The 25,396-nt window shown below is 44.8% G+C and overlaps 1 protein-coding gene across 2 annotated transcripts in view; it reads left to right on the top strand.

The window, feature by feature from the left end:
* The window catches only part of CDH6 (cadherin 6), a 202,843-nt gene that overhangs the window by 130,762 nt on the left and 46,685 nt on the right, over positions 1 to 25,396 (top strand). For both annotated transcript variants that reach the window (XM_077353451.1, XM_077353450.1), the window contains exons 3-4: positions 21,812 to 22,106; positions 24,941 to 25,060. In XM_077353451.1, coding sequence (XP_077209566.1) covers positions 21,812 to 22,106; positions 24,941 to 25,060 — 415 coding nt within the window. The remainder of the gene's footprint in view (positions 1 to 21,811; positions 22,107 to 24,940; positions 25,061 to 25,396) is intronic.

Genomic DNA, 25,396 nt, shown 5'->3' with positions numbered 1-25,396 from the left:
AGCAAAACATCTATATAAAAGACAAAGCAATTCACATCCCAGATCACTTGGAGAAAATCCCGTGGAGGAATTTTGCGATGCCTTCGGTTACTTGAGGATTGTGATCCAGTAAAAGAGAGTGCACTCCTGTCGAGGTACCGTGGATCTTGTTCGCCTGCATGAGAGGATATACGTAGAGTTCTCTAAGATGCTTGTGTTGTTGCTCACAAAGGAGGAGAATGTGTTCCACTGACTCAGGTTTCTTGGCAGGACATGAGCAGAGTCTGTCGGCATATCGGATTTTAGCATATTGACCTTTGGTCACTGCCGTTGGTAGGAGATTTAGCCTTGCTAGCATAAAAAATTGCTTCAGGGAAGCACATGCTTAGTTATCGCATGGAAGGCTCAGTTCTCCACCACAAAGTACCACCATGCATGCGCGCCCCACCATCATTGTATGTGTTCCTGAAAGGAATTGCCTATCACTCATTTCATCCACTACAGGGCCTACAGAGCAGCCTTTCTCATTTTTTTTAACCATTGAGAAACCTCTGAAACGTTTTTCAGGTTTTGAGAAACCCCAGAAGTGGTGCAATCGTGCAGAATATGGTTGGAAAGCAGAGCTGTGTCCATGCCCACCAAGAGCCCCTCTCCTCCCTACCCTCTCCTGGCCCATCATTGGCCATTTTGGGAAGGGTAGGTGGGTCACCATGACCATATATGGTCATATCACCTGAAAAATATTTCACAAATTAAAAAAAAATTAAAAAATTAACTCCCACCCATTCGGGAAACCAAGGGTCCATCAAGAAACCCCAGGGTTCATGAAACCTTAGCTGAGAAAGCCTGATATAGGCCATAATGATTAATGTAGCTCATTTTAATCTTTTCTCATTTGCATGTTTTCCGATGCAAATCGTCTTTATCAATATTATATGTTGCTTTTTATGTTCAAATCTGGTGGTTTCCATGTGTCCAAGATACTTACTTGTCTTACTGCCATAGATGGAGGTCACAGTCCTCTGGGAAATGCTTTTGCCCTGTTTTGGTTGCAACTAATAGGAGTTACGCAAGCATGCCCGAGAACTTAATACCAGACTGCATCATTAAAGCCATGCATTCATCAGTTTTCATGCAAGATTGTGTCTACTGGGTTGAACAATATGGTGGCTATTCTGAGGTATTGTTGGATAAATACAAGTTTCTTTAATCTGTTTCAATTACGTTTTGATCAGCCCTTTGTAAGAAAGCTGCCCACTGTGTAACTTGATGGAAAGAACGGAACGTTACAGCATACTTAAAGCAAGAGTGGTTGGTTGGTTTTTGTGGAGATTTCCTTTATACGATGTGCTTTGCTTGGTCTTACATGAACACTATGAGCCAAGCCCTTGCATTCAGGAATACAAGGGGTGCTAGATCGTGGGGGGTGGACTGGAAGAACTCTGCGGATGGCCTCCCCCCAGGACCTGGAAATGCTGCAGGCAGCTGGTAGGGAACTCACCGACATGGACAGCTGTCATGTGGCAGGGATCTGCAGCCTCTGAGCCTCAGATGGAAGTGGAAGGAGGAGGGGGTGTGGGGGGGGGTAGAAGGTGATTGGCTGGCTGCTAGACAGATAAACAAGCTGGTTGGAGAAGGAGGCACTCAGGGGTGGGACAGCTGCCCTGAATGGGTGTTAAGCCATGAGACATGCCCCTCCTCCAAGGCCTTACAAGAAATATATTGTGTGGATTCTTCCTAGTGGAGAAGAATTGGAATGGAACTGAAATGTGTTTGATATGGGAGGGCACAGTCAGGGAATGGCATTATGTCACTTCCAGAAGAAATACAATTGTCATTGGAGAGTGATTTTTTTTCCCCTTTCCCACCAGCTGCCAGAGTGCTGGCTAGGAACAGAAGCTGTAGACAAGATATCTCCCAACCCCAGCAGGCAAATGGCAAACTTACCCAGCAGTGACAAAGGAGACCTCTCCTGAAACAGGAATAGATAACAACATTTTGTTTATTCAAGGGGGGCATGTGAAATTATTCCATTTAGAGTTTTATTTCTGTGCATTTGTTCCTCAGTTATGTAAAACAGGATGAATTTGAATTGGGCTAGGGTGAGTGAAGTATTCAAATCTGTGATCTGACCTTGGCCACAGTAGTGTGCATACCTTTGCCGTCCTTCACAACCACCTTCCTTCAGCTCACCTGTGTGCAAAATAAAAGCAGTGTATACGTGGGATGAGCTACACATGTACACAGACAAACCTTGAATATAGCTCCATCCCCGATATTCACACACAGCATTCTAGAATCAGTGATGGGAGAAAAAATCTAAAAAGAAAAATATGGTTTCTTCTACTTGTAGGAAGTTCTTACCACAGAGTTCCTGGCAATTCCTAGAACTACCTGGAAATGCTAGAAGGTAGTTCTAGAAAGTGCCAGAAACTCTATGGTAAAAAACAACAACAACATTCTGGTTTCATCATATAGTTTCAAGCAATTCCTAGAGCTTCTGTATAGTTATAGGAATTTCCAGAAACTCTAAGCTAACAACATGTTGTAAGAACACTTGGCCATTTCTTATTATTAACTTTCTTCTAGGATTCTGGGCCTCCCCCACGACCCTCCCAGATATTGCCCGTCACTGCTTGACAACATACATCCTTTTGTGTACAAACAGGCATATCCTTTTTATATACTCTGTATCTTAACATGCTGTAAAAGTCTAGCACGCTTGATCCCAAGCTGCCTTATTCTTAGTGAAACTATGCCAAATTTTTCATTTTGGACAAGAGCTAGTTTGGGTGCATCATTGAACTATCAAATCTCACTTAGTTAATTCACTTCAGTTGTCTCTTGTGACTCTCCCACACCACCCTTAAGTAGAGTTAAATATTATATTTAGCAGAATGGTTTTTATTGCCCTGTAAATGAGAGATCACTTTCCACCTTCTCTCTCTCTCTCTCTCTCTCTGCATTCATCTATCATCACCATTTACTTATTTACTTATTTATTTGCTGCCCCTCTCAATCCAGTCATTTCTTTGCCTCTGGTGGGGGGGGGGGCACCACCTTGGGGCACCCCCCTTTTCAGTTAATGCCCATGGATCAAACCCAAAGAGGAAGCTCATCCGATTGTTGCCAAATGGCAAGGCCATGGCTAAGGAAGTATGCAAGCTCTTGGGTTAAGCAGCCCTGTTACTGCAAGGCACAATGGACAGAGACAGTTCTATGTACAGCTAAGCAAAATAAGAGGACTATGAAAAGAAAGGTTACTGAAATCATAGACTTGTAGAAGAGAATCAGAGAATCAGAGAGCTGGAAGGGATCTCCAGGGTCATCTAGTCCAACCCCTTGCAGAATGCAGGAGACTCTGAACTATCTGGCCACCACACTGATCCCAATTCCATGCCCTGATGATGCTCCCCCCCAATAAGTAAATAAATAAATAAAACACAGAATCTCTAGCCAGTTTGGCCTGGAGGAAATTTACCTTCTGACCCCAAAGTGGCCATCAGCATTTCCCTGGGCATGCAAGAAAGGGCCACAAGAGCCAAGCATAGACCAGCCTTCTGCCCAGCCACTCACAGTCTGCCTAAATTCAAATTATCCGCATTGTTGTCAGATGGCTATCTAGCCATATCAATATGTTTGATATGGGAGGGTGCTGCTGGGAGATGGCATTATGTCACTTCCTGGTCCCCCCTGACAACCAGACCCAGGCTGGGATGCTCCTGGAGATTTGGGGATGTTACCTGGGGAGGACAGGCGTCCTCAGCTCCCACCTGGAGGCTAATCTCCCTAGTTAGAGTAGACAATACTGAACTTGAAGGACCAGTGGTCTAAATTCGTCTAAGGGCAGATACACGTATAAGGGCAGATCTTTTTCTCCCCCGACAACCTTCAGTCTCCAGCCTCATAAGCAGCTCTTGAGAAATGAGATTCTTGTGCTAATGGTATAACAAACCACCTCTGTGCGCAAGCAAATTAAATTGCGGATAATCGCTATTTCTATTAAACTCGGACCGTTGTTATTAATAAAAAAACTCATAAACTATAAATCTCCCCAAAGGCATTTTGTACGTTTGTAGGCAACACGAAAAAAATATCCCTTTAGTGCTGGTTGTAGTTTGTATTTGGTGCTCGAATAAGAAAAACGAAATATTTGTCGGTTTTGAAATGACGACCAGGAATGGTTGGAATAGGGCAGGATAAAATAAAGAAATAGATCCTCTCCCCCCCCCCCGCCCCCGGTTAGCACTGTAGAATTGTTCAGTTATGAGGAAGATTTTTCAATTATAGAGAACAATCTCCCCCCCCCCTCCTGTTTTCTAGAAGAAAATGACTTGTATGCTTTTCATGGCTTTCAAGTCTGTGGAGATTTGGATTTTCATTCCTGATCGCTGGAGTGCATACACTGGGAAATACATTTTTTTTTGAAAAAACAGCTCACTCTCTCTCTCTCCAATATATGTAGAATTGAGAGAGACTGAGAGCATTCTTATGGCCCAATTTTTGTTGTTGTTGCTTTTACAAATTCCACAGAGGTGGTAAAATATTGCCTTGAAAATTGGTACATGAATTTTAAATGGCAGAGATCCACGGTTAGTTCTGTGGGGAATATAGCGGAGTGGAAAGAAAGAACTGGTGATCCTGGGTCTTCATAGAGAAAAAGAACTGTATGGAATGCGCTCTCTCTTTCTCTCCATCTCCCTCTCCCTCTCTATCTTCTCCCTCTCTGTCTCCCCCTCTCTGTCTCCCTCTCTCTCTTCCTCTCTACCTCCCTCTCTCTTGTATTTGTTCCAGTTTGGGAGTGGCATAGGCCATAAAGTTCTTTTTTCCTCCCAGCTCTGTGCCTTCTGCATGTGGTAGGGCCGAAGAATATTCCAGCCTTTACAGCACAATTCATTTCCACACAAATGTGCCATATGAGCAGGGGGGTCATTTCTGATGTGCAGAAGGAAGGGACTGTGCATGGGTGGGAGGGCAAGATTGAAATGCTGTTGTTGGTCACATACCAGATGTTAAGGCATGCAAACAATAAACTGAAATGAATCCGCCTTTCACCAAAAAAGTACGGTACCATTTTTAAGCAAGACCGACAACAGTTGAACAATTCAAATGCAACACCAAATAGAAAACCTCCTTGAATCATTATGGCTGAGCAAAGCATCAGAAAAACCAAGCCACTCTGGTGGAGCTTTGAGACAACACTGGCTGCCTTTGTATTTAACAAAATGGCATGTTGAACAATTTCCCTACCGTTATGGCACTGGATTCGGCAAATAGTTAGAGCAGTTTCTCAGTGGAACAGGCTTCCTCGGGAGGTGGTGGGTTCTCCATCTTTGGAAGTTTTTAAACAGAGGCTGGATAGCCATCTGACGGAGAGGCTGATTCTGTGAAGGCTCAAGGGGGTAGCATGTTACAATGGATGAGCAATAGGGTTGTGAGTATCCTGCATAGTGCAGGGGGTTGGACTCAGGGGTAGTCAAACTGCGGCCCTCCAGATGTCCATGGACTACAATTCCCAGGAGCCCCCTGCCAGCTGGCAGGGGGCTCCTGGGAATTGTAGTCCATGGACATCTGGAGGGCCGCAGTTTGACTACCCCTGGACTAGATGACCCATGAGGTCCCTTCCAACTCTATGACTCTATGAATCTGAACCACCATCAGTCTGGGCATGTGAAAGCATCTTTAGAGAGAGAACTTCTGTGATTTAGCCCTAGATTTTCTTTAAACTGCCATTTAACCCAGCACCATAAACTAAAGAGAAAACATCGATTTCTGGCTATGGAGATTAATCGGAGGCAGATTTTGCTGACAGCGGCTCAGTCCCATTGAGAAATCATAGAAAAGGCTTTATGCATCGGAAGGAAAAACTAGACACAGGTTGGCAAAGGAATTGTTTTGAGATTGGTTGGTTTATTTCAGTCCACGAGCGCTGTGTGCAAAGCCAAACAATATATACCTGGCTGAACTCTTTCCTAGCCGGCTGCGGGATAAATCTTTAATTTAACATGAGCTTATTACTTAGGAAGTACAGATCCACGTGATAGGAGTATCTGCCATATATAAGCCAGTTAAAGATTACCAACCAGCCCCCAACCTTCCGAGCAGTAGGCTGTGCATTTGGCGTCTTGTCGGGGAGAATTGTGAAGAACATAAGAAGGGCAGGATCAGACCCAAGTGTTGTGCATGTGAATCCGCTTCAGGCTGAGCTTGAGGTCCGAGGTAGGATCATAACAGCCTCAAAAGCAGCCAATGCATTACAAGGCTTCCAGCCGCGAGAGCCAGTCCGTTTAAATTAATCAAGCGCCCCTTAGGCTATCAGGCTCAGCCCGGGGAGATTCTATTGTTGTGCAAATGCATATAAGTGGGGGTTTGCTCTGGGAGGGCGGGTTCAGTGTCACTGTCGCTTCCTTCAACATGCACTCATCGCTGAGATCAATAAAGAGCTGTTTGTTTGCCTAGCAGCCTGGCATTCCTCCTTGCGAACCCACATATTTTACACCAGGGGTAGTCAAACTGCGGCCCTCCAGATGTCCATGGACTACAATGCCCAGGAGCCCCTGCCAGCAAATGCTGGCAGGGGCTCCTGGGCATTGTAGTCCATGGACATCTGGAGGGCCGCAGTTTGACTACCCCTGTTTTACACCATCTAGCCCAGTTCACACAGTGGCCAACCAGTGACCTCTGGGAAGTCCTCAAAATAGGATACTGCAACAGCATCGTCCTCCTTGTGCTACCCTGCAATGGACTTAAGAAGGCATCCTACTTCTGATATTGGAGGGCAAAGAGGAAGAGTTGGTTTTCACATGCTGCTTGTCACGACCTGAAGGAGTCCCAAAGCGATTTACAAACGCCTTTACCCTGTGAGGTAGGTGGGGCTGAAAGAGCTCTAACAGAACTGCTCTGCAAAAAAAAAAAGCCCTAAGAGAATCAGGTCACCCAGCTGGCTGCATGTGGAAGAGTAGGGAATCAAACCCAGTTCTCCAGATTAGCAGCCGCCGCTCTTTAACCGCTTCCCCTTGCTGGATACCCATAAATTTGCCTATTCTTTTAAAGCCTTCCAGGTCAGCAGCCATATCCATACCCCATAGCAGCAAGTTCCACAAATATATGCAGGGAATGAATACTTCCTTTTGTCTTTACGGAATCTCCCACCCTTCCACTCCAGTAGAGGATCTGGCATTCCAGTATTACAGGGGAGAGAAAAAAGTTTCTCCCTGCCCACTTACTCCGTGTCATGCGTGATTTTGTTAATCTCTACCAAGCCTCCGTGTTTCTAGGCTGAACAGACCTAAGTGTTCATCCTAGGCAGCCGCTCTCGCCCACTGGTTGTTTGGGTTGCTCTTTTACCCTTCCAGACTGTACATTATCCTTCCTCGGGTGCAGTGACCAGAACTGAACAGAGTACTCCAAGTGTGGTCTCCCCCTGGATTTGTATAAGAGAACTATGACAGCAGCAGTTTTATTCCCTGTTCCTGTTTGAATTGTGGCCAGTGCAGAATTGGCCTTTTCCACAGCAGCCGCATACTGGGCTGACATTTCAGTCGAGTTATCTGCTAACTCCCCAAGCTCACCTTCTTGTTTCTTTGCTCCCATCTGTGTATATGTGGTTGGAATTATTTCCCCCAATAGGCATCTCTTTACTCCTGCTCACCTTGAATTTCGGTTGCCAGTTTAATGCCTGTTCCTCCAGTTTGAAGAGATCCTTTTCTGTTTGTTGTTTTGATCACTCTAAGTGATTTGGTGTTACCTGCAAACCTGGCTACCTCCCTGCTCACACCTAACTCCAAATCATTTATGAACAAGTTGACAAGCAAAAGTATCAGCACAGATCCTTGAGGGGCCCTGCTACTCACCTCCCTCTATTACAAGAACTGCCCATTTATTCCCACTCTCTGCTTCCTATTCATCGCGAATTTCCAATCCACAAGAGGACTTGTCCTCCTATCCATGACTCTGAAATTTGCTCAGGAGTCATTGTTGGAGGGACTTTGTTAATAGTCTTCTGGAAATCTACCTAAATGATGCCTACCAGCTCACTCCAGTCCACGTGTTTATTGACATTTTCAAAGAACTCCAGAAGAAAGGTTAGTGAGACAGGACTTACCTTTGCAGAAGTCATGTGGGTTTTTAATCAGCCGGCAGTTTGATAGTTCCAGTTTTATTCTCTGTTCCTGTTCTAATTATGGCCAGCATAATGGCCACCCCCCCACCACCACCACATACCCTGAGATGACATTTTCATCTAGTTGTCCTCTACCACCCCAAGGTCCTTTTCTAATTATCTAATCTGGTCACTGCAGAAATAGAGAAATTGATACACTCCCTACAAGCACATATAAGGTGTAAATGTAAGACGGAATGTGTACATGAGAATTCTAAGTAGTTTGGTAGGCAACATACCTTTCCTCTGCAAGTCTGAGTTCAGTGATGGATGGTATCAGATATCATCTCTGCCAGAATTACAGTTAGTTTTCGATATCTTCATCAGTGAATTCTCAATATGGTAATAACTTTAGCAGGGGTCACTTCTATAGAGGAATTACATAGTGACATTAATATTAGTAGACCCCGAAATATTTGGATATTATGCAACCAGTTTAGAATTGAACTATATACCCAAGACATAATAAGCGACTAAGTTATTTACAATATTGAGAATTCACTGATGAAGATATCGAAAACGGACTATACCTGGGAATCCATTTTGAAATTGTTTTGAACATTGTCATATTATTTTGAACATTAAATCACTTTGTCCATCACCAACTTGAGATTTTTTTCTTCTACTTTATCACGGCTGACGGTTCTTCACCTATTGTAGAGTTACAGTTAGAGTTGAGTCCAGTAGCATCTTAGAGGCCTACAAGATTTTCAGAGTGTAAGCTTTTAAAAGAGTCAGAGCTCCCTTCATCAGATATGAGTAGGAATGCAGATGTCTGAATCTTCATATAAAAGCCAGAAGGTGTTATAAAGAAGAAACTCAGGATGCAAAGGTACAATGGACATTGTAATCAGCTTGATTTGAAGAGAGGGGAAATGCTATGAGGGGGGCAGAAAAATAGAAGTGGAGGTGAAATAATAATCCTGTGTCCATATTCAGCCCTGGGCAGGTCCATTGTTTATAATTTGTGAATGAACTCAAGGTCATGTATGAAGGATTGGAACAGATGTAGCAGTATTGTAGAGCTTGGCTATAGACAATTGATTGTTTGGTGAGTTTAGGATGGTGACTGGAGGCATGTCGATCCATTTGGTGATCAATAGGTTTCTGGCCTCTTGTGGCGCAGAGTGGTAAGGCAGCAGACATGCAGTCTGAAAACTGTGCCCATGAGGCTGGGAATTCAATCCCAGCAGCCAGCTCAAGGTTGACTCAGCCTTCCATCCTTCTGAGGTCGGTAAAATGAGTACCCAGCTTGCTGGGGGGTAAACGGTAATGACTGGGGAAGGCACTGGCAAACCACCCCATATTGGGTCTGCTATGAAAATGCTGGAGGGCGTCACCCCAAGGGTCAGACATGACTCGGGGCTTGCACAGGGGATACCTTTACCTTTACCTTTAGGTTTCAGGTATAAGATGGATTTTAATACTTCCATTATGTAATTGTTCAGTGGTGTCTAGAAATGTATTCCTTGTGTTGATTGGGTCCTGGTCAAGTAAATGGTGGGAAGGAAGCTGCTGAAGGCCTGGAGAAATTCTTCCAGGGCTTATTCTTCATGTGTCTAAATGATAAAAATGCCATCAATAAATCGGAGGTGCAAGAGGGGTTTTGTGGGAGCTGGCAAGGTGCTGCTGCATGCTGGCCATGAAAACGTTGCCATGGCATGGTACCTGAGTCTGCTGAGAAAGGGAGGAATAAAAGTTCAAATAATAAATTAAAATAATAATGATGCAGTTTCTTTTACAGGTGACATTTAAGTTGATTATTTTTAAAATCCCCATCTTTGTAACACTAATTAAAAGTCTACATTGACCTGAAGTGTGGTCCTGTCACCTTACAGAACAGCCCTATTGGAAGTCAACTCCTGCCTCATCACAGCTGTGGCTCAGGGGTAGAGCACCTGCTTAGCATGCAGGATATCCCAGGCCCAATCTCCAGCCTTTCCAGCTAAGATCATCAGACAGCAGGTGCTGTGAAAGACCTGTTCAGAAGACTCTGAAGATCAGCTGCCATTCAGAGTAAACAATACTGACATCAGCAGACCAGTGGTTTGATGCAGCGTAAGGCGCCTTTAAGTCTTCATGTGGTCGTACATCTCTGTGCTGCCCTGCTGGGCCGCAACTACTCAGATCAGTTGTTGTGCCAAGTCAGGAAGGCAAGCCTGAAACCAGTCTGGGAGGTCGGGAGCCAAGGGAGACAGTTCACATGGTATCTGGAGCACGGAGTGGAGTCAAGCTGAGCTGGGGTTGAGAGCCTGAGAAAGTCGGAAACCAAACCGAGGTCAGAAGCTGAGCCGAGGGTCTGGAACCAGGAGTGTAGCCAGAAGCCATAGCCAAGGGCCTGGAACCAGGAGCAGTCAGAAGCCTTAACCAAGGTTGAGGAGACAGGGTGAGATCAGGAAACTGGGAATCAGCCAGGCAGAGTTTCACCGTGGTAAACCAGAGCAAGGAGTCTTCTGAAGAGACGGGCAGGTAAACGCATGTGTTGCACCCACAAAGGACCCTGCCTTAGGGCCCTCCTGAAAAACAGCTGAGCTAGGTGGGGCAGCCCTCAACCAGAGGACTTGTAGGTGGTCCTACTCCTCATCCGAGGAAGGTGGTGCAGCTGGGCCCCATCTACCTTAACAGTGAGCTGACAGGCATGCTGATCTCCCAATAGTTGCCAAGATAGATTGCCTTTGCCGACATTGCCATTCAGGGCTCACTGGGGTCTTGGCCTGGGGCCATTGGTGTTGCTCCTCGAAAAAGTCTTCAGGGCTGGTGGGCATCTTGTTCTAGGTTTTTACATAATAGGGCTGTGTCTCAGCCTGGCTGGTACTAGGCTGCTCATCCTCTGGGAGATCTGGCAGCTCCCAGTCCTCAAGAGCCGGGTCTCCCAGTGCCTCCAGGAGATCCCCCACCTCCAGAGTGCCTCCTAATGCTGGAACTGAGGACACAAGCATGACAATCCTCCTCTGCCAACTCAGTGATTGATTAGTAAAAGGCAAAAGACATATACGATTGGAAGAGAAACCAGAGTGTTTATTGACATCTGTGTTCCATGAATGCTATATGACAATTCTATCAGACGAGGTACTCCTAGACACGTTCAGCCACTCCTGCCAGCCGGTGAATGTTTTGGTCTAAGACACTCTGCCCTTGATCTGATGGAGTATATCTGAACCAGATCTGGAATAGTTGTGAATAAAGTCAAACTGGCAGAGCTTGATAATGAGGTAAGCCATGGTGTTTGCAGAGATGTTGTTCCTAGCAGCTTGTAGCCCATCTTTGTGGGAGACAAAATCCATGGTGGCCAGAAATGTGTTTCCTTAAAGATTGCTAGCGGAGTGTACTTGTCTCCAAAAGTCTGGGGTGTCCTATTCATAACTGGGGGCTTTGATGACATAGGGCCAGGGAATTATGTCAGTGTACCCAGACACCCCTACATTAAGGTGACCATATATCTGACCATCCCAGGTGTTGGAAGCAGACCGGAATTTGAATGAGCATTATTAAAATATCACTTGGATTTCCAAATAAATGACTTTGCTCTCTGTCTTTTTAGACTCAAGAAGCCTCCCTTTATGAAAAGGAGAACAGCCCAAACGTGTGATTTAGTTCTAGATTACTTTTGATTCTTGATAATGTTAGAATAAGTCAGGCAGGACTCCAGTCCTTGCCACAAATTTAGATCATGCTAGAATACTCCCAAGATTTCAAAAAAGAACAAGAATATCTAAACCATGGCAATGAAAATCTCCTTAAAGCCTTTTTAAAGTTCCTCCTCCACTTCTCACACATTGCCCTACAATTCATCTTTGTCACCTCTTTGCAACGTTTTCCCCTCCACTCTCTGCATGGCGTACTTTATGGATGGTCTCTAGAAGCTGTCAACATTTAAATTCCAGGAAAGGTGGCAGTTTCTATTCTTGGCCTCTGTCAGTAGTCATTTTTCATGGGTCTATAAAATGATGCAGAGTTGACAGTGGGCTTGTGGTGCAGGAAGTGTCACTGCCATGATTTTGAAGCAGTTCAGGTCATCAACTTTCGGTGCTTGATCGTTGGCTTTGGTGAATGGGCCGTGAACAGGCTGGATTTGAACATTTTGAATGTCTAGGATATAATCCTACTTTTTGCATAAGAAGAACGTAGGGTGCGGAGCAGTTACGTTGGAAGCCAAACTTGTATCAGAGTTCGTTCAGCCCCACCTACCTCACAGGGTGTCTGTTGTGGGGAGAGCAGGGGAAGGTGATTGTAAGCAGCTTTGAGACTCCATCTGGAAGTGAAAAGTGAGGTATAAAAACCAACTCTTCTTCCAAAGCAGCCATTTTCTCCAGGTGAATTGATCTCTGTTACCTGAAGATCACAAAAATTAGAAGCATGCCTACTGGATGGGAGATACACTTCTGGGTAAGAGTGTGGGTAAATGAAATCTTGGGGTATTTGTGGACCATCAGCTAAATATGAACAGACAGTGTGATGCCACAGTAAAGAAGGCAAATACAGTCTTGGGCTGTATTAACAGAGGCCTGGCATTAAAAACACAAGATGTCCTAGTCCTGCTATATACCATATTGGTCAGACCGCACCTGGAGTCCTATGTGCAGTTCTGGAGGCCTCGCATCAAAAAAGATGTGTACAAAATTGAGAGGGTTCAGAGGGAAGTGGTGAGGATGTCGGGGCCTGGGGACCAATCCCTATGAGGAAAGGCTGAGGGATTTGTGAATGTTCAGCCTGGAGAAAAGGAGACTGAGAGGGGACATGATAGCTCTCTTAAAGTCTTTGAAAAGTTGTCACTTGGAGGAGGGTGGGGAGCAGTTCCTGTTGGCAGCAGAGGACTGGACCTCCGTGTAGAATGGTATCAGCTGGATATCAGGGGAAATATCACAGTCAAAGTAGTTCAGCAGTGGACTAGGCAGCCTAAGGAGGTGGTAATCTCCCCATCACTGGGGGTCTTTAAGCAATATCTGGACAGATACTTATCATGTATGGTTTAGGCCAGCGGTCCCCAACCCCCAGTCCAGAGACCGATACCGGTCCGTCAATCAGTCGGTACCGGGCCGCGGCTCCTCCTCGTCCTCCTCCCCGGCTGCTGCCTTGGGGGCTGCCCTGCCACTCTGCCGCCAACATCCTGTCTGTGTGAAGCGGGGTTTTCTGCAGTGACAGCAACCAAAACAAAACAACAGAGTGGACTGGACATAAGCAACACACTTCGGGTGTCCTTGTCTCCTATCACTCCCAGATGGAACTGTCTCGTAGCAGAGAAATAAAACCTCAGGCCTCCCATTGATTTGTCGTTAGCGCAAGTTAAAATTTTCATGAAAAGAAGATGTTCTTTATATTCGGTTTTGTGGTGTATCTGTATCTTATTTTGAAGGGATGTTTAAACGTTACCATAGCGACCAGAGTCAGGGAGTGTTAGGGTCAAGAGGAGAGCAGTAGACTTAGTAAAATTGTCAAGCGTTGTCCGGTCCCCGGTGACAAAAAGGTTGGGGACCACTGGTTTAGGCTGATCCTGCATTAAGCAGGGGCTTGGACTAGATGGCCTGTATGGTTCCTTCCAACTCTAGGATTCTATGAGATCAGTTGTAATCCCAAGAGATTCTAGTCACAGCCTGGAAGTTGGCAATCTTAGTGGAACTGTCACCATGTTTTATTCATTTAATTATTAAAAAATAATTTATACCTATTCTGTTTACCGCTCCATTCTTGAGGCAGTTTCCAATGCAGAAAAAATTGTCCGTGATGACAAAATATCATCTAATTCTGCAACTCCATTTTTCTCCTTCTGCAGTTTACAGGAGAAACACGGCTTACAATGACAGCTGTAGATGGTGAGTTCAGGAATCTAAACAGGGTGAAGGGTAGAGAGGGACCTGCAAGCAGGCCTAAGATGATTTTTTTAGTTTATCATTAGAAACTTGCTTTTCAAAGTGTTGAAGGCAACCAAGGGAGGCAATGGATGGATAATTTTTATGCAGTAGGGAATCATTAAAAGTGACTCATATTATTACCTTTAACAGTAGTATTGAAGTGAAATTAGTAAGAAAAGAAAAGAAAGAAACCAAACCCCGCACCTCGTGCAATGTAAAACCTGTTCATCTTCAGTCTGCTTTCGCTGTTGAGTGATGAATAATTTCACAAAGGAGCCCCTATTAAATCCAGAACGTTCAGCAAATAAATTTGCTGCAAAGACTGTGATTCAACATATCATTATGTTCATCATTTTTATATCGGTTGTAGCATTTCTGTTGTAATTGTTGGGGGGGGTGCCAACTGCAATTCAGAGCACATTCTGGAGCAAAATTTAATATTGAAAGAGAGAGAGAGAGAGAGAGAGAGAGAGAGAGAGAGAGAGAGAGAGAGAGAGAGAGAGAGTAGAACACCCCTTGAGGTTTTTAGGCTACTTCCTATATTCAGGAGATTGTAATGCCGTGCTTGCCTTGTTGTATGGAATTGAGAGAGTGGGAAGCATACATCCACTAGGGATTCCAAGAATCTCGCTACCACCAGTGTGAATGTATTGATCATCCACAGCCGATCACCAGGTGGTACATAACCACTCGAGTGCCTGCCAAACAGGTCTGCATGGGTTTTCTTTATTAGACTGTTCACACATTGAAGGAACACTTGGAAGCAACCTGCCAAATCAGTCCATCTAAATCCATATGAATGAGTCCACCCCCAAAAAATATCTCTGTTGGTAAACAGGACGTCCATCGAACCAGGACGTGTTTGAGCATGTAATGTCAGGCAGGCCCTTTTCTTCCTGTATAGTTATGAAACAATGGCCATTGCCAGATGCTAAAACAGCAGCCCGGCACAAGGTCTGGCCCTAGGGGATTGAGGCACCAGCTAAGAGAGCCTGGCATCACAGTTTCCTGAAATCAAATAGAAGTGTCAGTTCATATCTTCACACAATCCTCTGTGAGAAAGGAGGACTATAAATAAATAAGTTCTCCCTGTCTCTTGTGGAATGCCGGAAAGGTGTAAAATGCTAGTGATAGGCTCGGGATGCTCAGAAGCCAGTTTTAAGTGCTTCCAGCAAAATCCTCTCACCAGCACACAGGTCTGCTAGAAGACTAGGGTGGAAAGGCCTGGCAGAGAAGTAGGGCCTGACAGCAAAACACACACACACACACACACACACAGACACACACACACACCACCACCACCACCACCACCACCACCAGGTTTCTGGCATCCATAGTTGGGAGTAAGCAATGGAGTGGCTAATTTTGCAGATGACACTCAATAAGATCCAGGGAAGACTGTGAGGAGCTCCAGAGAGATCAATCGAGACAGAGAGAGTGGGTGTCAATATGGGTGTCAAATGCCCAAGTGACGTACACAAATCCTAATTATAAACAGACGTTGATGGAGTCGGAGAGGGCAGTAACGGACCAGGAGAAAGGTCTTGGCATTGTGGGAGATTATTCACTGAAGAAGTAGACTCAGTGTGCGACTGCCAACACCCCCCCCCCAAAAAAAAAAATGCTATGCTGGGGATTATAAGAAAGGGGACGGAAAACAAATCAGGTAGTATCATAATGCCTCTGTATAAATCTCTATGATTAGGCCTCATTTGGAATACTGAGTACAGTTCTGTTCACCGCCCTTCAAAGAGATATAATAGCATTGGAAAAGGTGCAGAAAAGGGAGATTAAAATTATTAAGGGGGTGGAAGAGAGGTTATAAAGAAAGGTTAAAGTGATTAGGGCTGTTTAGCTTGGAGAAACGACCATTGAGGGGTGACATGATGGAGGTTTACAAAATGATGCATGGGATAGAGAGGGTAGAGAAAGAAGCATCCCCCCTCCCCCTTTCTCACAATACAACCACTTGTGGGCACTCAATGAAATTAATGAGCAGTGAAGAGCAGATAAAAGGAAGTACTTCTTCACCCAAAGAGTAATTAACACGTGGAATTTACTGCCACGGGAACTGGTGGCAACTACAAGCATGGGCAGCTTCAAAAAGGGATTGGATAATATAAAGAGCAGAAGTCCATGAGTGGTTATTAGCCACAAGGCATAGATGGAACAATGGGAGGAGAGGGCAATGATGCTCTATATTCTTGGTTCTTGGGGCCACAATAGGAGGGCTTCTGAAGTTCTGTCCCTGCTGGTGGACCTCCTGATGGTCCCTGGATTTTGGCCACTGTATGACACAGAGTTTTGGACTGAATGAACCATTTGACTGATCAAGCATGGCTTCTCTTATGTCTGGGGCAGTGATTCTCTGTATTCTTGGTGCTTGGGGGTATGGGAGAGCTTCTGGAGTTCTGGCCCTGCTGGTGGACCTCCTGATGGCACCTGGGTTTGGGCCACTGTGTGTCACAAAGTGTTGGACTGGATGGACGCTTGGCCTGATCCAATATGGTTTCTCTTATGTTGTTATTTCTGAGGCAGTGATGCTCTGTATTCCTGGTGCTTGGGGAGGGGGGAAACAGTGGAAGGGCTTCTGGAGTTCTGGAGGGGGAAACAGTAGGAGGGGTTCTGGTGGACCTCCTGATGGCACCTGGGTCCTGTCTCCTGTATGACACAGAGTTGGACTGGATGGCTTCTCTTATGTTCTAATGTTCTTAAGTAACTAATTGGAATGGAATGAAAGGAAAGGCAAGAGATTAATCTTTTTAAAGGGACAACAGCCTTGTGAAGCCTCAGTTGTACTTTAACTGAGCACATGGATCAGTCCAGTGGTTTATCTAGAAAAAAATAAGCCCCTAAAAAGTCATTCCAGCAACACAGGAGATAATGGGGTGGCCCATGAAAACTAAGTAAACAATAATGACGACTGTGGATTAAAGAGCTGTGGAACCAGGAACGGTCATGTAGCCGCTTCCCTGTACTGGGGAGAAAAGTAGCATACACAGGTATCAAAGAGCCACACATTACATTTGTAGTTGGAATCGGAACAGGTGAGCTATGCCACCAATGTCAAGTCTTTATTATCACGGTACTAGACCAGTAGTCAAATTACAAGGTACATAAAAACATCTGGCATTAACAAGATAAAAGAATCAATGATAACTTAAACATTATTTTTAAAAAAAGATAAAAACATTCCAATGCTTCGAACCTGGAGTTAAACTCAATCTGTTTCAATGGAGCTGATTCAATTGCTCAGGTTTTTAAAGGACCCTGAATGAGTATCCCCATAAGGACCGCTGTGAACGTGGCAGATGAAATGTTTTCATGTCTTCTTTTTGTTTCAAACAATGCTTTACGCTAGCTTATCGCACAGGTCAAGGTGCATCGTGTGCTGCAATAAAAGAAAGGGTCAAATAGCCATTGCCAAAGCGACAGGAACAAGAGCAAAATCTGCATGAAATGCAGAGCCAAGGACAAATGTAAATAAAGGAGTGCAAAATAGCCTCCCGGCTGAGGATTACCCAACAGGCTAAATTACAAATGTCCGTTGAGAAAGGGATTTTTTTTTCCTTTTTAGGGGGTTCACTCTATATTCTTAACCTGATATTCCCAGTGGGGAAATTGGGGACCTTTGATTGTAATCATGTTTTAAAAACTTATATCCTGCCCTTCCAGTGCACAGGGTGGGATACAACCTTAAAACGTCTACAAGATTAAAACGTTAAAATGTTCTGATTGCTGCCACTCATGCCCTTGACTAAGCCCCAGATGGGGTGGTTTGGCAGGAACAGATCTTCTGTCTCCTCTCCCTCCTCCCCTCTAGCAATGAGGACGGCTTTTATGGTGGGCGTTCTCTTTGGCCTCAACCATAAGCCCAACGGAATAGCTCCACAGAATAGCCCTGCAGAAGTGTGACATGTGCATATTTGGCTAATATACCCATCCATATACAAACACATGTACTTTATCACTGACCACATTTGCATCCTATGGGTCAAATCCTTCCTCCGGTGGTCAAAGCTTTGCCAAAAGTAAGGCCCTTGGAGGCTCAGTCTGCCAGAGAAAAGGGCCTCTACCTCCGGGATCCAGTCCTGCGTGTTCTTCTGGGGAACTTGGGCAATGTAAATGAAATTATTTATCTCAGACTATTTTCTAAGGGATGTATGATGGAGACCAAAAAAAAAAAGTAAACTATACATGGCCATTCCATATGCTAATAACTGAATGGACCCAGCATCTTCTTCAAGATATCTGTTGCTCTGTGTTCAGTATTTCAATTTAGGGGAAATCTAGCCATTTGTGGAAAGGGCCTCTTGTGGCTCAGGGTGGTAAAGCAGCCAACATGCTATCTGAAGCTCTGCCCATGAGGCTGGGAGTTCAATCCCAGCAGCCGGCTCAAGGTTGACTCAACCTTCCATCCTTCCGAGGTCAGTAAAATGAGTACCCAGCTTGCTGGGGGGTAAACGGTAATGACTGGGGAAAGGTAAAGGTAAAGGTATCCCCTGTGCAAGCACCGAGTCATGTCTGACCCTTGGGGTGACGCCCTCTAGCGTTTTCATGGCAGACTCAATACGGGGTGGTTTGCCAGTGCCTTCCCTAGTCATTACCGTTTACCCCCCAGCAAGCTGGGTACTCATTTTACCGACCTCGGAAGGATGGAAGGCTGAGTCGACCTTGAGCCGGCTGCTGGGATTGAACTCCCAACCTCATGGACAAAGCTTTCAGACGGCTGCCTTACCACTCTGCGCCACAAGAGGCTCTTAATGACTGGGGAAGGCACTGGCAAACCACCCCTTATTGAGTCTGCCATGAAAACGCTGGAGGGCGTCACCCCAAGGGTCAGACATGACCCGGTGCTTGCACAGGGGATACCTTTACCTTTAGCCATTTGTGATAGAAATGTCCTCCAAAAATGCATTGTAAAGGTACAGGGTCTTGATGAAAGCCCTTTCAGATGAGTGGCTGTAAAAGGTGCTCAAACCACGATCACCGAACAGTGGGGATCTGCTGTTATTTATTGATCCATATTTGAATTTAGAACATTTTTAAGCTGCCATTCCACCCAGGTGTCCCCAAGGCGATGAACAACTTAAAAACATTAAACTATATTTTAAAAGACGTACAAATATGTATGTTCTGTTATGGGATGGGGTTTTATGGGGGTTTTATATTGTGCCCTGCCACAAGTCTCCGGAGAGGGGCAGGCTAAAAATCTAATAAATAAACAAACAAACAGCATAGTTAAAACAATTAAATGCATCAACACATGAATGTGAGAATCAGTGAGGGAACGTTCAGCAAAACAGAGCAATCATCACCTGTTGGTGGAAGACAGTGACAGAAAGACTAATCTCCCTTGGGAGGCAATCTCATCATTTTGGTGACACAGTTGAGAAGACCCTTTCTCAAGTGGCCACCTATCTAGCCTGCAATGGCAGGAGAACCCAAAGCAGGACCTTCCAAGATAACTGGAGAAGCTGGGTAGGTTCACATGGGAGAAAGCAGTCTTCAAGTTATACTGCCGCAAGCTAATTATGGCTTTATGGGCCAGTAACAGCACCTTCAGTTGTGCCCAGAAGCAAATAGAGAACCAGTGTAGGTTCCATAAGCCTGCAGTAATATGGTTCCTGAGACCTACAAAGCAATGAGAAATAAGAATCAAGTTTATTGTACAGTCATAGGCCTTTACAAAGTACAACAGACAACCATACCCAATAGAATAGAAGAATCACCTTCTTGGAATCTGGAATGCTAGGGCCATCGGGGGTAATCTACTAAGAAATATGATTCTACGTTCCATGTAGAAGTTTCAGTTCAATATATAACAAGTCAGATCTTCTATTTCCCCTTCACCACTGCTACATAGGCATTTCTCACATAGATGACCCTGCAGCATACCCATGCACACAGCAGTGGGCATTGTATGCTATCTCAGGGTGGTGGTTCCTAGAAAAAAATGTCATACCCTTGTGTTCATTGTTCTGTTGATCTTCGTTGTCAGCCTTTTCCCACATGTGGAAAGCCAGGTATTCAGCCAATGGCACTTCAATTTTTCATTTTTCATTTAGACATTAGAAACTTGGGCTGTGTTGCATTCCTTCCGGTCCCTGTGGCATGATCAGTTGATGGTCAATGAGTCACAAGGGTCCTTAGATCTGACTGTTCTTTCTGAACTGAAAGACAGACAAGGCATATCAAATAGGGTTGGCAACAGTGGAAAGTCCCTGGGGCTCCTGGATGTTCACAACTCTCACTTGGGCATAAGTACTGGACTCAGTGCAGAAATGGAATGCATTGTGGCCATGCTCCTAGTTCAAGGCATACCCCTAATATCCTTTGATCCTGCTATCAAGTGATGATGTGCCCATCACAGAACATTTTAATCAGTGTCAGCTCAAAATTATAGTACTTTTAAACAGTTTCGCATAAGTCGATTGAATACCTTTCTAAGACAGGTCTGGCCAGGAACTTGGAAATTACTCCAGGGCCTTTCAGGAGACTTCAAGGTGCTTTGAAGTAAACAGGCAGCCATTAGGTAGGTAGGTAGGATGGAAGGGGGAGAAAAGCTAGATTTTGTTTTCCGTTTCTGCACTGGAGGCTCTGTGCTGGACTACAAGCTGGAGCTTGAGCCGGGGCAGGTTGCCCCACCTCTTCCTGCTCCCACACGGGGGAGCATTTGGCCTGGTGTGCCTCATCTGCCCCGGATTTGTGCTCCCACGTGGGAGCTGCGGCAGTGAAGTTCCCAGTGCGGAAATGGTCAGGTGACCCATATACATTCCAAACAAGAGAAATGAAACATAGCTTTGGCTCCCCAAGTGGAGGCTTCCGTTTTAAAACAGAAGGCAGTAAGGACAGGCTGACCAGACTTTAGCAGTTATCACCAGAGACTCTGAGAAGGGGTCCAAGCGGCAACATTCCTGGGGACTCAGTCATCCCAGGAAGCCAGGCGCGGTGAGCAAAGCACTGCTGGAATGAATTTTTTATTCCAGTTATTGAAGGGGAAGGGAGGGGAAGTGACTTTGGGCCAGTCATTAAGCTACCTTATGAGCAGCTGTAAAGCTAAATTAGAGGTGGTGGGGAAACATGTTATGCTGCCCTTAAGTTCTTGGAGGAAGGGAGGAATATAAATCAGAGAAATGTAATGAGGGACAGGGGAGTAACATGTACACAGAGATAACCAACATTTAGCTTTGCTTGTTTCCATAGGATTAATGCATTGGGTTGGTTGTGAAGAGAGGCTGAAGGAAACCTTTTTGTGGGGGGCTGTGATAGCTCCCGGCTGCCCTGATTATAAATAATATTAGCCAAGTTCATGGCAGCGTGCTAAATGCTCTTTCTCGCAATTCATTTTTCTTAAACATAGGCCATAATGAAATTTGGTCAGAGGGAAATATATCACGATAGCAAAGGAATTGGAGAGTACTGAGGTGAACACTGAATCTATAAACTTACTGGAATGCTTTATCAGTTCGAAATCGGTTAACTATGAATCGCAGTTGACAAAGATTCTGCATTGGGAAAATTTCTCGGTTACTTATATCAACCATTCAGCCTCTTTTCCTTCGACAGTCTAATACTAATGGCTGTGTCTTTCCAGAATCTTTTGAGGTCATCAGTCTGATTATGTTTGAGGAGTGACTATCTCCTCAGAATGCAGTTACTCAAGACCCAAGTCTACTCCTAGTATCCTGGAAAATCTCTGGATGGGGGAGGAAATCTAATGACCCTGATTTAATGAAGTACTTGCGTTCTTTTGACATCGTGCTCCTTCAGGAAACGTGGTTACTTATGCCTTTACTCAAAATGGTTATTTCTCTCACAGCTTCATTCAGACCAAGACAAAGGAGACGGTTCCCTTAAGTACATCCTTTCTGGAGATGGAGCAGGAGACCTCTTCATCATCAATGAAAACACTGGAGATATCCAGGCCACAAGGAGACTCGACAGGGAAGAGAAACCTGTTTACATTCTTCGGGCCCAGGCAATCAACAAAAAGACCGGAAGACCCGTGGAACCAGAGTCAGAGTTCATCATTAAAATCCATGACATTAATGACAATGAGCCACTGTTTACAAAGGATGTGTATAATGCCAGTGTCCCAGAAATGTCTGATGTAGGTGGGTGTCGGATCTATCAGCAATGGATAGAACAGCTTTCACTTGGTGGTCTAGGGGTGGGAGGAGGGGGAATCTCCATTTTTGATGGAGAGAGACAGCCCTCATAAAACACACTCCAAGCAGAATATGGACCCAAATGAGACTGCCTTCTTGACATTGCCATCTGAATTGGCTGGTCCCTATAGGACAGGGGTAGTCAAACTGCGGCCCTCCAGATGTCCATGGACTACAATTCCCAGGAGCCCCTGCCAGCAAATGCTGGCAGGGGCTCCTGGGAATTGTAGTCCATGGACATCTGGAGGGCCGCAGTTTGACTACCCCTGCTATAGGAAGAGAGAACATGAGAAAGGAGGGAAAATGGGCCGGCATAGATGATTCTTTACTAGAATGAATGGGAGTCCTTTGGTTTGCAACCTCCCTTCTGTGTAACATTCACAGCTATTCAGTTTGAAAAATGGGGAAAGCTAGAGGTGATAATGTGCATGCTAGCACATGGTAAACACATCACGGCTTACCATGGTGGTTTTGGTTGCTGACTAATAGTTGCTGATGGACATGTCCTCTGATTTTTTCTAATCTTCTTAAGGCCCATCCCAGTTAGACCTCATCACATCTTGTGATATAAGAAAAGAGTATAATTTATTGAAGTCCTTCATAACAAAACATAATACATAAAACTGTAGGAAAGCAAATATGTTACCTATAAGGAAAGTGTATGCAGGGCTCTGTTGTTTTGTTTTTAATTCCTGTTATGTTTGATTGGGAAAACACATATCAAAAAGGTTTCTTCTTAGTAGCTTTGCCAATTTGGTCCAAACCATGTTTCTATTTCAGCACAAATGAAAGTTTAAAGGCACATGTGACCATAAGGAAGGTTGCATATTAAGCCAAACTAATCTTGGTAGAAATCTAGATCAAATGATTTTTGACATTTTCAGAGCTGGGTCCCAAGTCATGTGACAAGAAAAGGGGAGAGAAGAATTATTATAAGGACTTTAAAATGAGACTCCTGGATCAGACCAGTGGTTTATCTAGTCTAGCACCTTGTTTTACCTGGTGGCCAACCAGTTATCCTGGAGGGTCAATAATAGGGTGCCGAGGCCAAGATCTTGTACTGGTATTCATGAGTTTGCTGATGCTTAATATGGAGGTTCCCTTGACTCACAAAGGCTAGTAGCCATTGATGAATCTCTCTTCCATGAATCTTTCTTAACTCCCTTTAAAAACCATCTGTAGCTGTGGCCATCACTACATCCACTCACAGTGCATTGTACAGTTTAATTCTTTGTTGAGTGAAGTATTTCTTTTTGTCTGTCCTGAATCCATTATGGCCCATCAACTTCATTCACCTTCAGAGACATGCCCTACTACCAGGTAGCGATGCACATAGTAAGGAGCCTATTAACATTACACTCCTCTTGTGTTGTATCACCAAATGAAAGGACTTGCTGTAACCTGCATGCAGGAAGGACAATGTCCGGAGTAGCCCCATGGTGGAGAGTCATACTCTCTTCTCTGGGTAGGAAGAAAAACCAGTAACCATGGCACATGTATTTGTAAGCAGTGTATTGTAATTAGAAAAATGCAGTAAGATGTGCTGCCTCCTACATTTCCCTTCTTTGCTATGAATTTTCAACTGAAGCCATTTTCTCACTATGGATAGCAAGCTAGTAGAAACTCAGAGGCACCATGGAGAAAGGTCTCATGCTTCAGACAATGGGATGGATCCAGGCAGGTTTTTCAGTCATTCTCATCTACTTCCTCTCATCACTACATTCCCCACTCCACATGGATTTGGTCCCATGCACATGCCAAGATCCACTGCGTAGCTTTTATGGTGATCACCACTGGAAAAGCAGGTTGGGTCCACCCTTCTATATTTGCAAAACAACTTATTCTGGAGTAGGCATAAACCACATACTCACAATTTGGTTTGTGGCTGAATCGCAAACCCATATTGCAGTCTTTCTCAAATATTTTGCCATTGAGAAAGCCCCAAAGCATTCTTCAAGGTTTGAGAAACCCCAGAAGTGGTGCGATGGTGCAGAATATGGTTGGGAAGCAGAGCTGTGGACACACCCAGCCAGGGCCTTTCCCTTCCTGCTCCCCTCCAGGCCCATCATTGGCCATTTTGGGTGAGGAGGGCCGGTCAACATGACCATATATGGTCATATCCCTGGATAAGTGTTTAACAAATCTAAAAAAATGCATTAAAATTAATTCCACCCATTCAGGAAACCCTTCCAGGGCTGTCAAGAAACCCCAGGGTTTCAGGAAACCCTTATTAACAAAGATTGCCCTATGCATTGGGAGGATGATTCATGAACAGGTCTGGTTTGTATCAATTTATGAGCCCTTTAAAGTTTGCTTTTTGTGGGGAGCAGAAAGCAGAGGCTGAGATCGCTTTTCACTGCAAGCAGAAAGCAGGGTTTTCCACACGGCTGAGTGGCGGGGAGCTCCCCACCACTCAACTGCGACAACATTTGTTCATGGCCGTTCTTCGGTTTGCGAACATTGCTTCACAAACCGGCCAAAATTCGTGACAAACTTTGGTTCATCAGCCAGTTTGCCCTCATCCCTATTCTGTAGCACCCATATCTTTCATCGTGAGGTACGTGAAACAAAGTCATAAGAAACTATAATGTCTGAGAGCAGGCCTTGAATTTTGCTCTGAGCCTCCCTATACACACACACACACACACTAACTTTCATCCTCCCTCCTCCAAAACGGCAGCACTGCTGGAAAATGCATGGCTAGAGTCAAGGATGACAGCTTAAAATGGTGATGCCCTTTGGCAGCATGGCATACATCTCTCTGTCTTTTCTGATTGCAGGTACATTTGTCGTGCAAGTCTCCGCAACCGATGCCGACGACCCCACGTACGGGAACAGCGCTCGAGTTGTCTACAGCATCCTCCAGGGGCAGCCATATTTTTCTGTCGAGTCCGAGACAGGTCCGGAAACCTTAATCTGTCATTTTCTGACAACCTCCATAATTTAAAGTAACACGTTAAGTCAAGAGAGGACATATTAAGCAGATTCTTCAAGGAGATCCCAATTGGCTCAGCGTGGACAACTGAATGATGCCCCTTTGAACATGACACATCATTAGCATAGTGATAGCTTGATGAGTTCTAGACACGGGTTCTAGACAGACGCTGCTGTTTCACTGGTTTTGAAGGCACATTGGGGACATTCACAACGGTGTTCTGAAAAGAATCCCCCGTTGGGTTATTTGGGTTTGGTGAGTGAGAAAAGAATAAGGGAGAACATGCCAAATCACACGTTCT

This window comes from Paroedura picta, chromosome 9, assembly GCF_049243985.1.
Source record: "Paroedura picta isolate Pp20150507F chromosome 9, Ppicta_v3.0, whole genome shotgun sequence".
NCBI lineage: Eukaryota > Metazoa > Chordata > Lepidosauria > Squamata > Gekkonidae > Paroedura > Paroedura picta.
The sequence above is the reverse complement of the archived record's forward strand: the minus strand, read 5'-3'. Positions and strand labels throughout refer to the sequence as shown.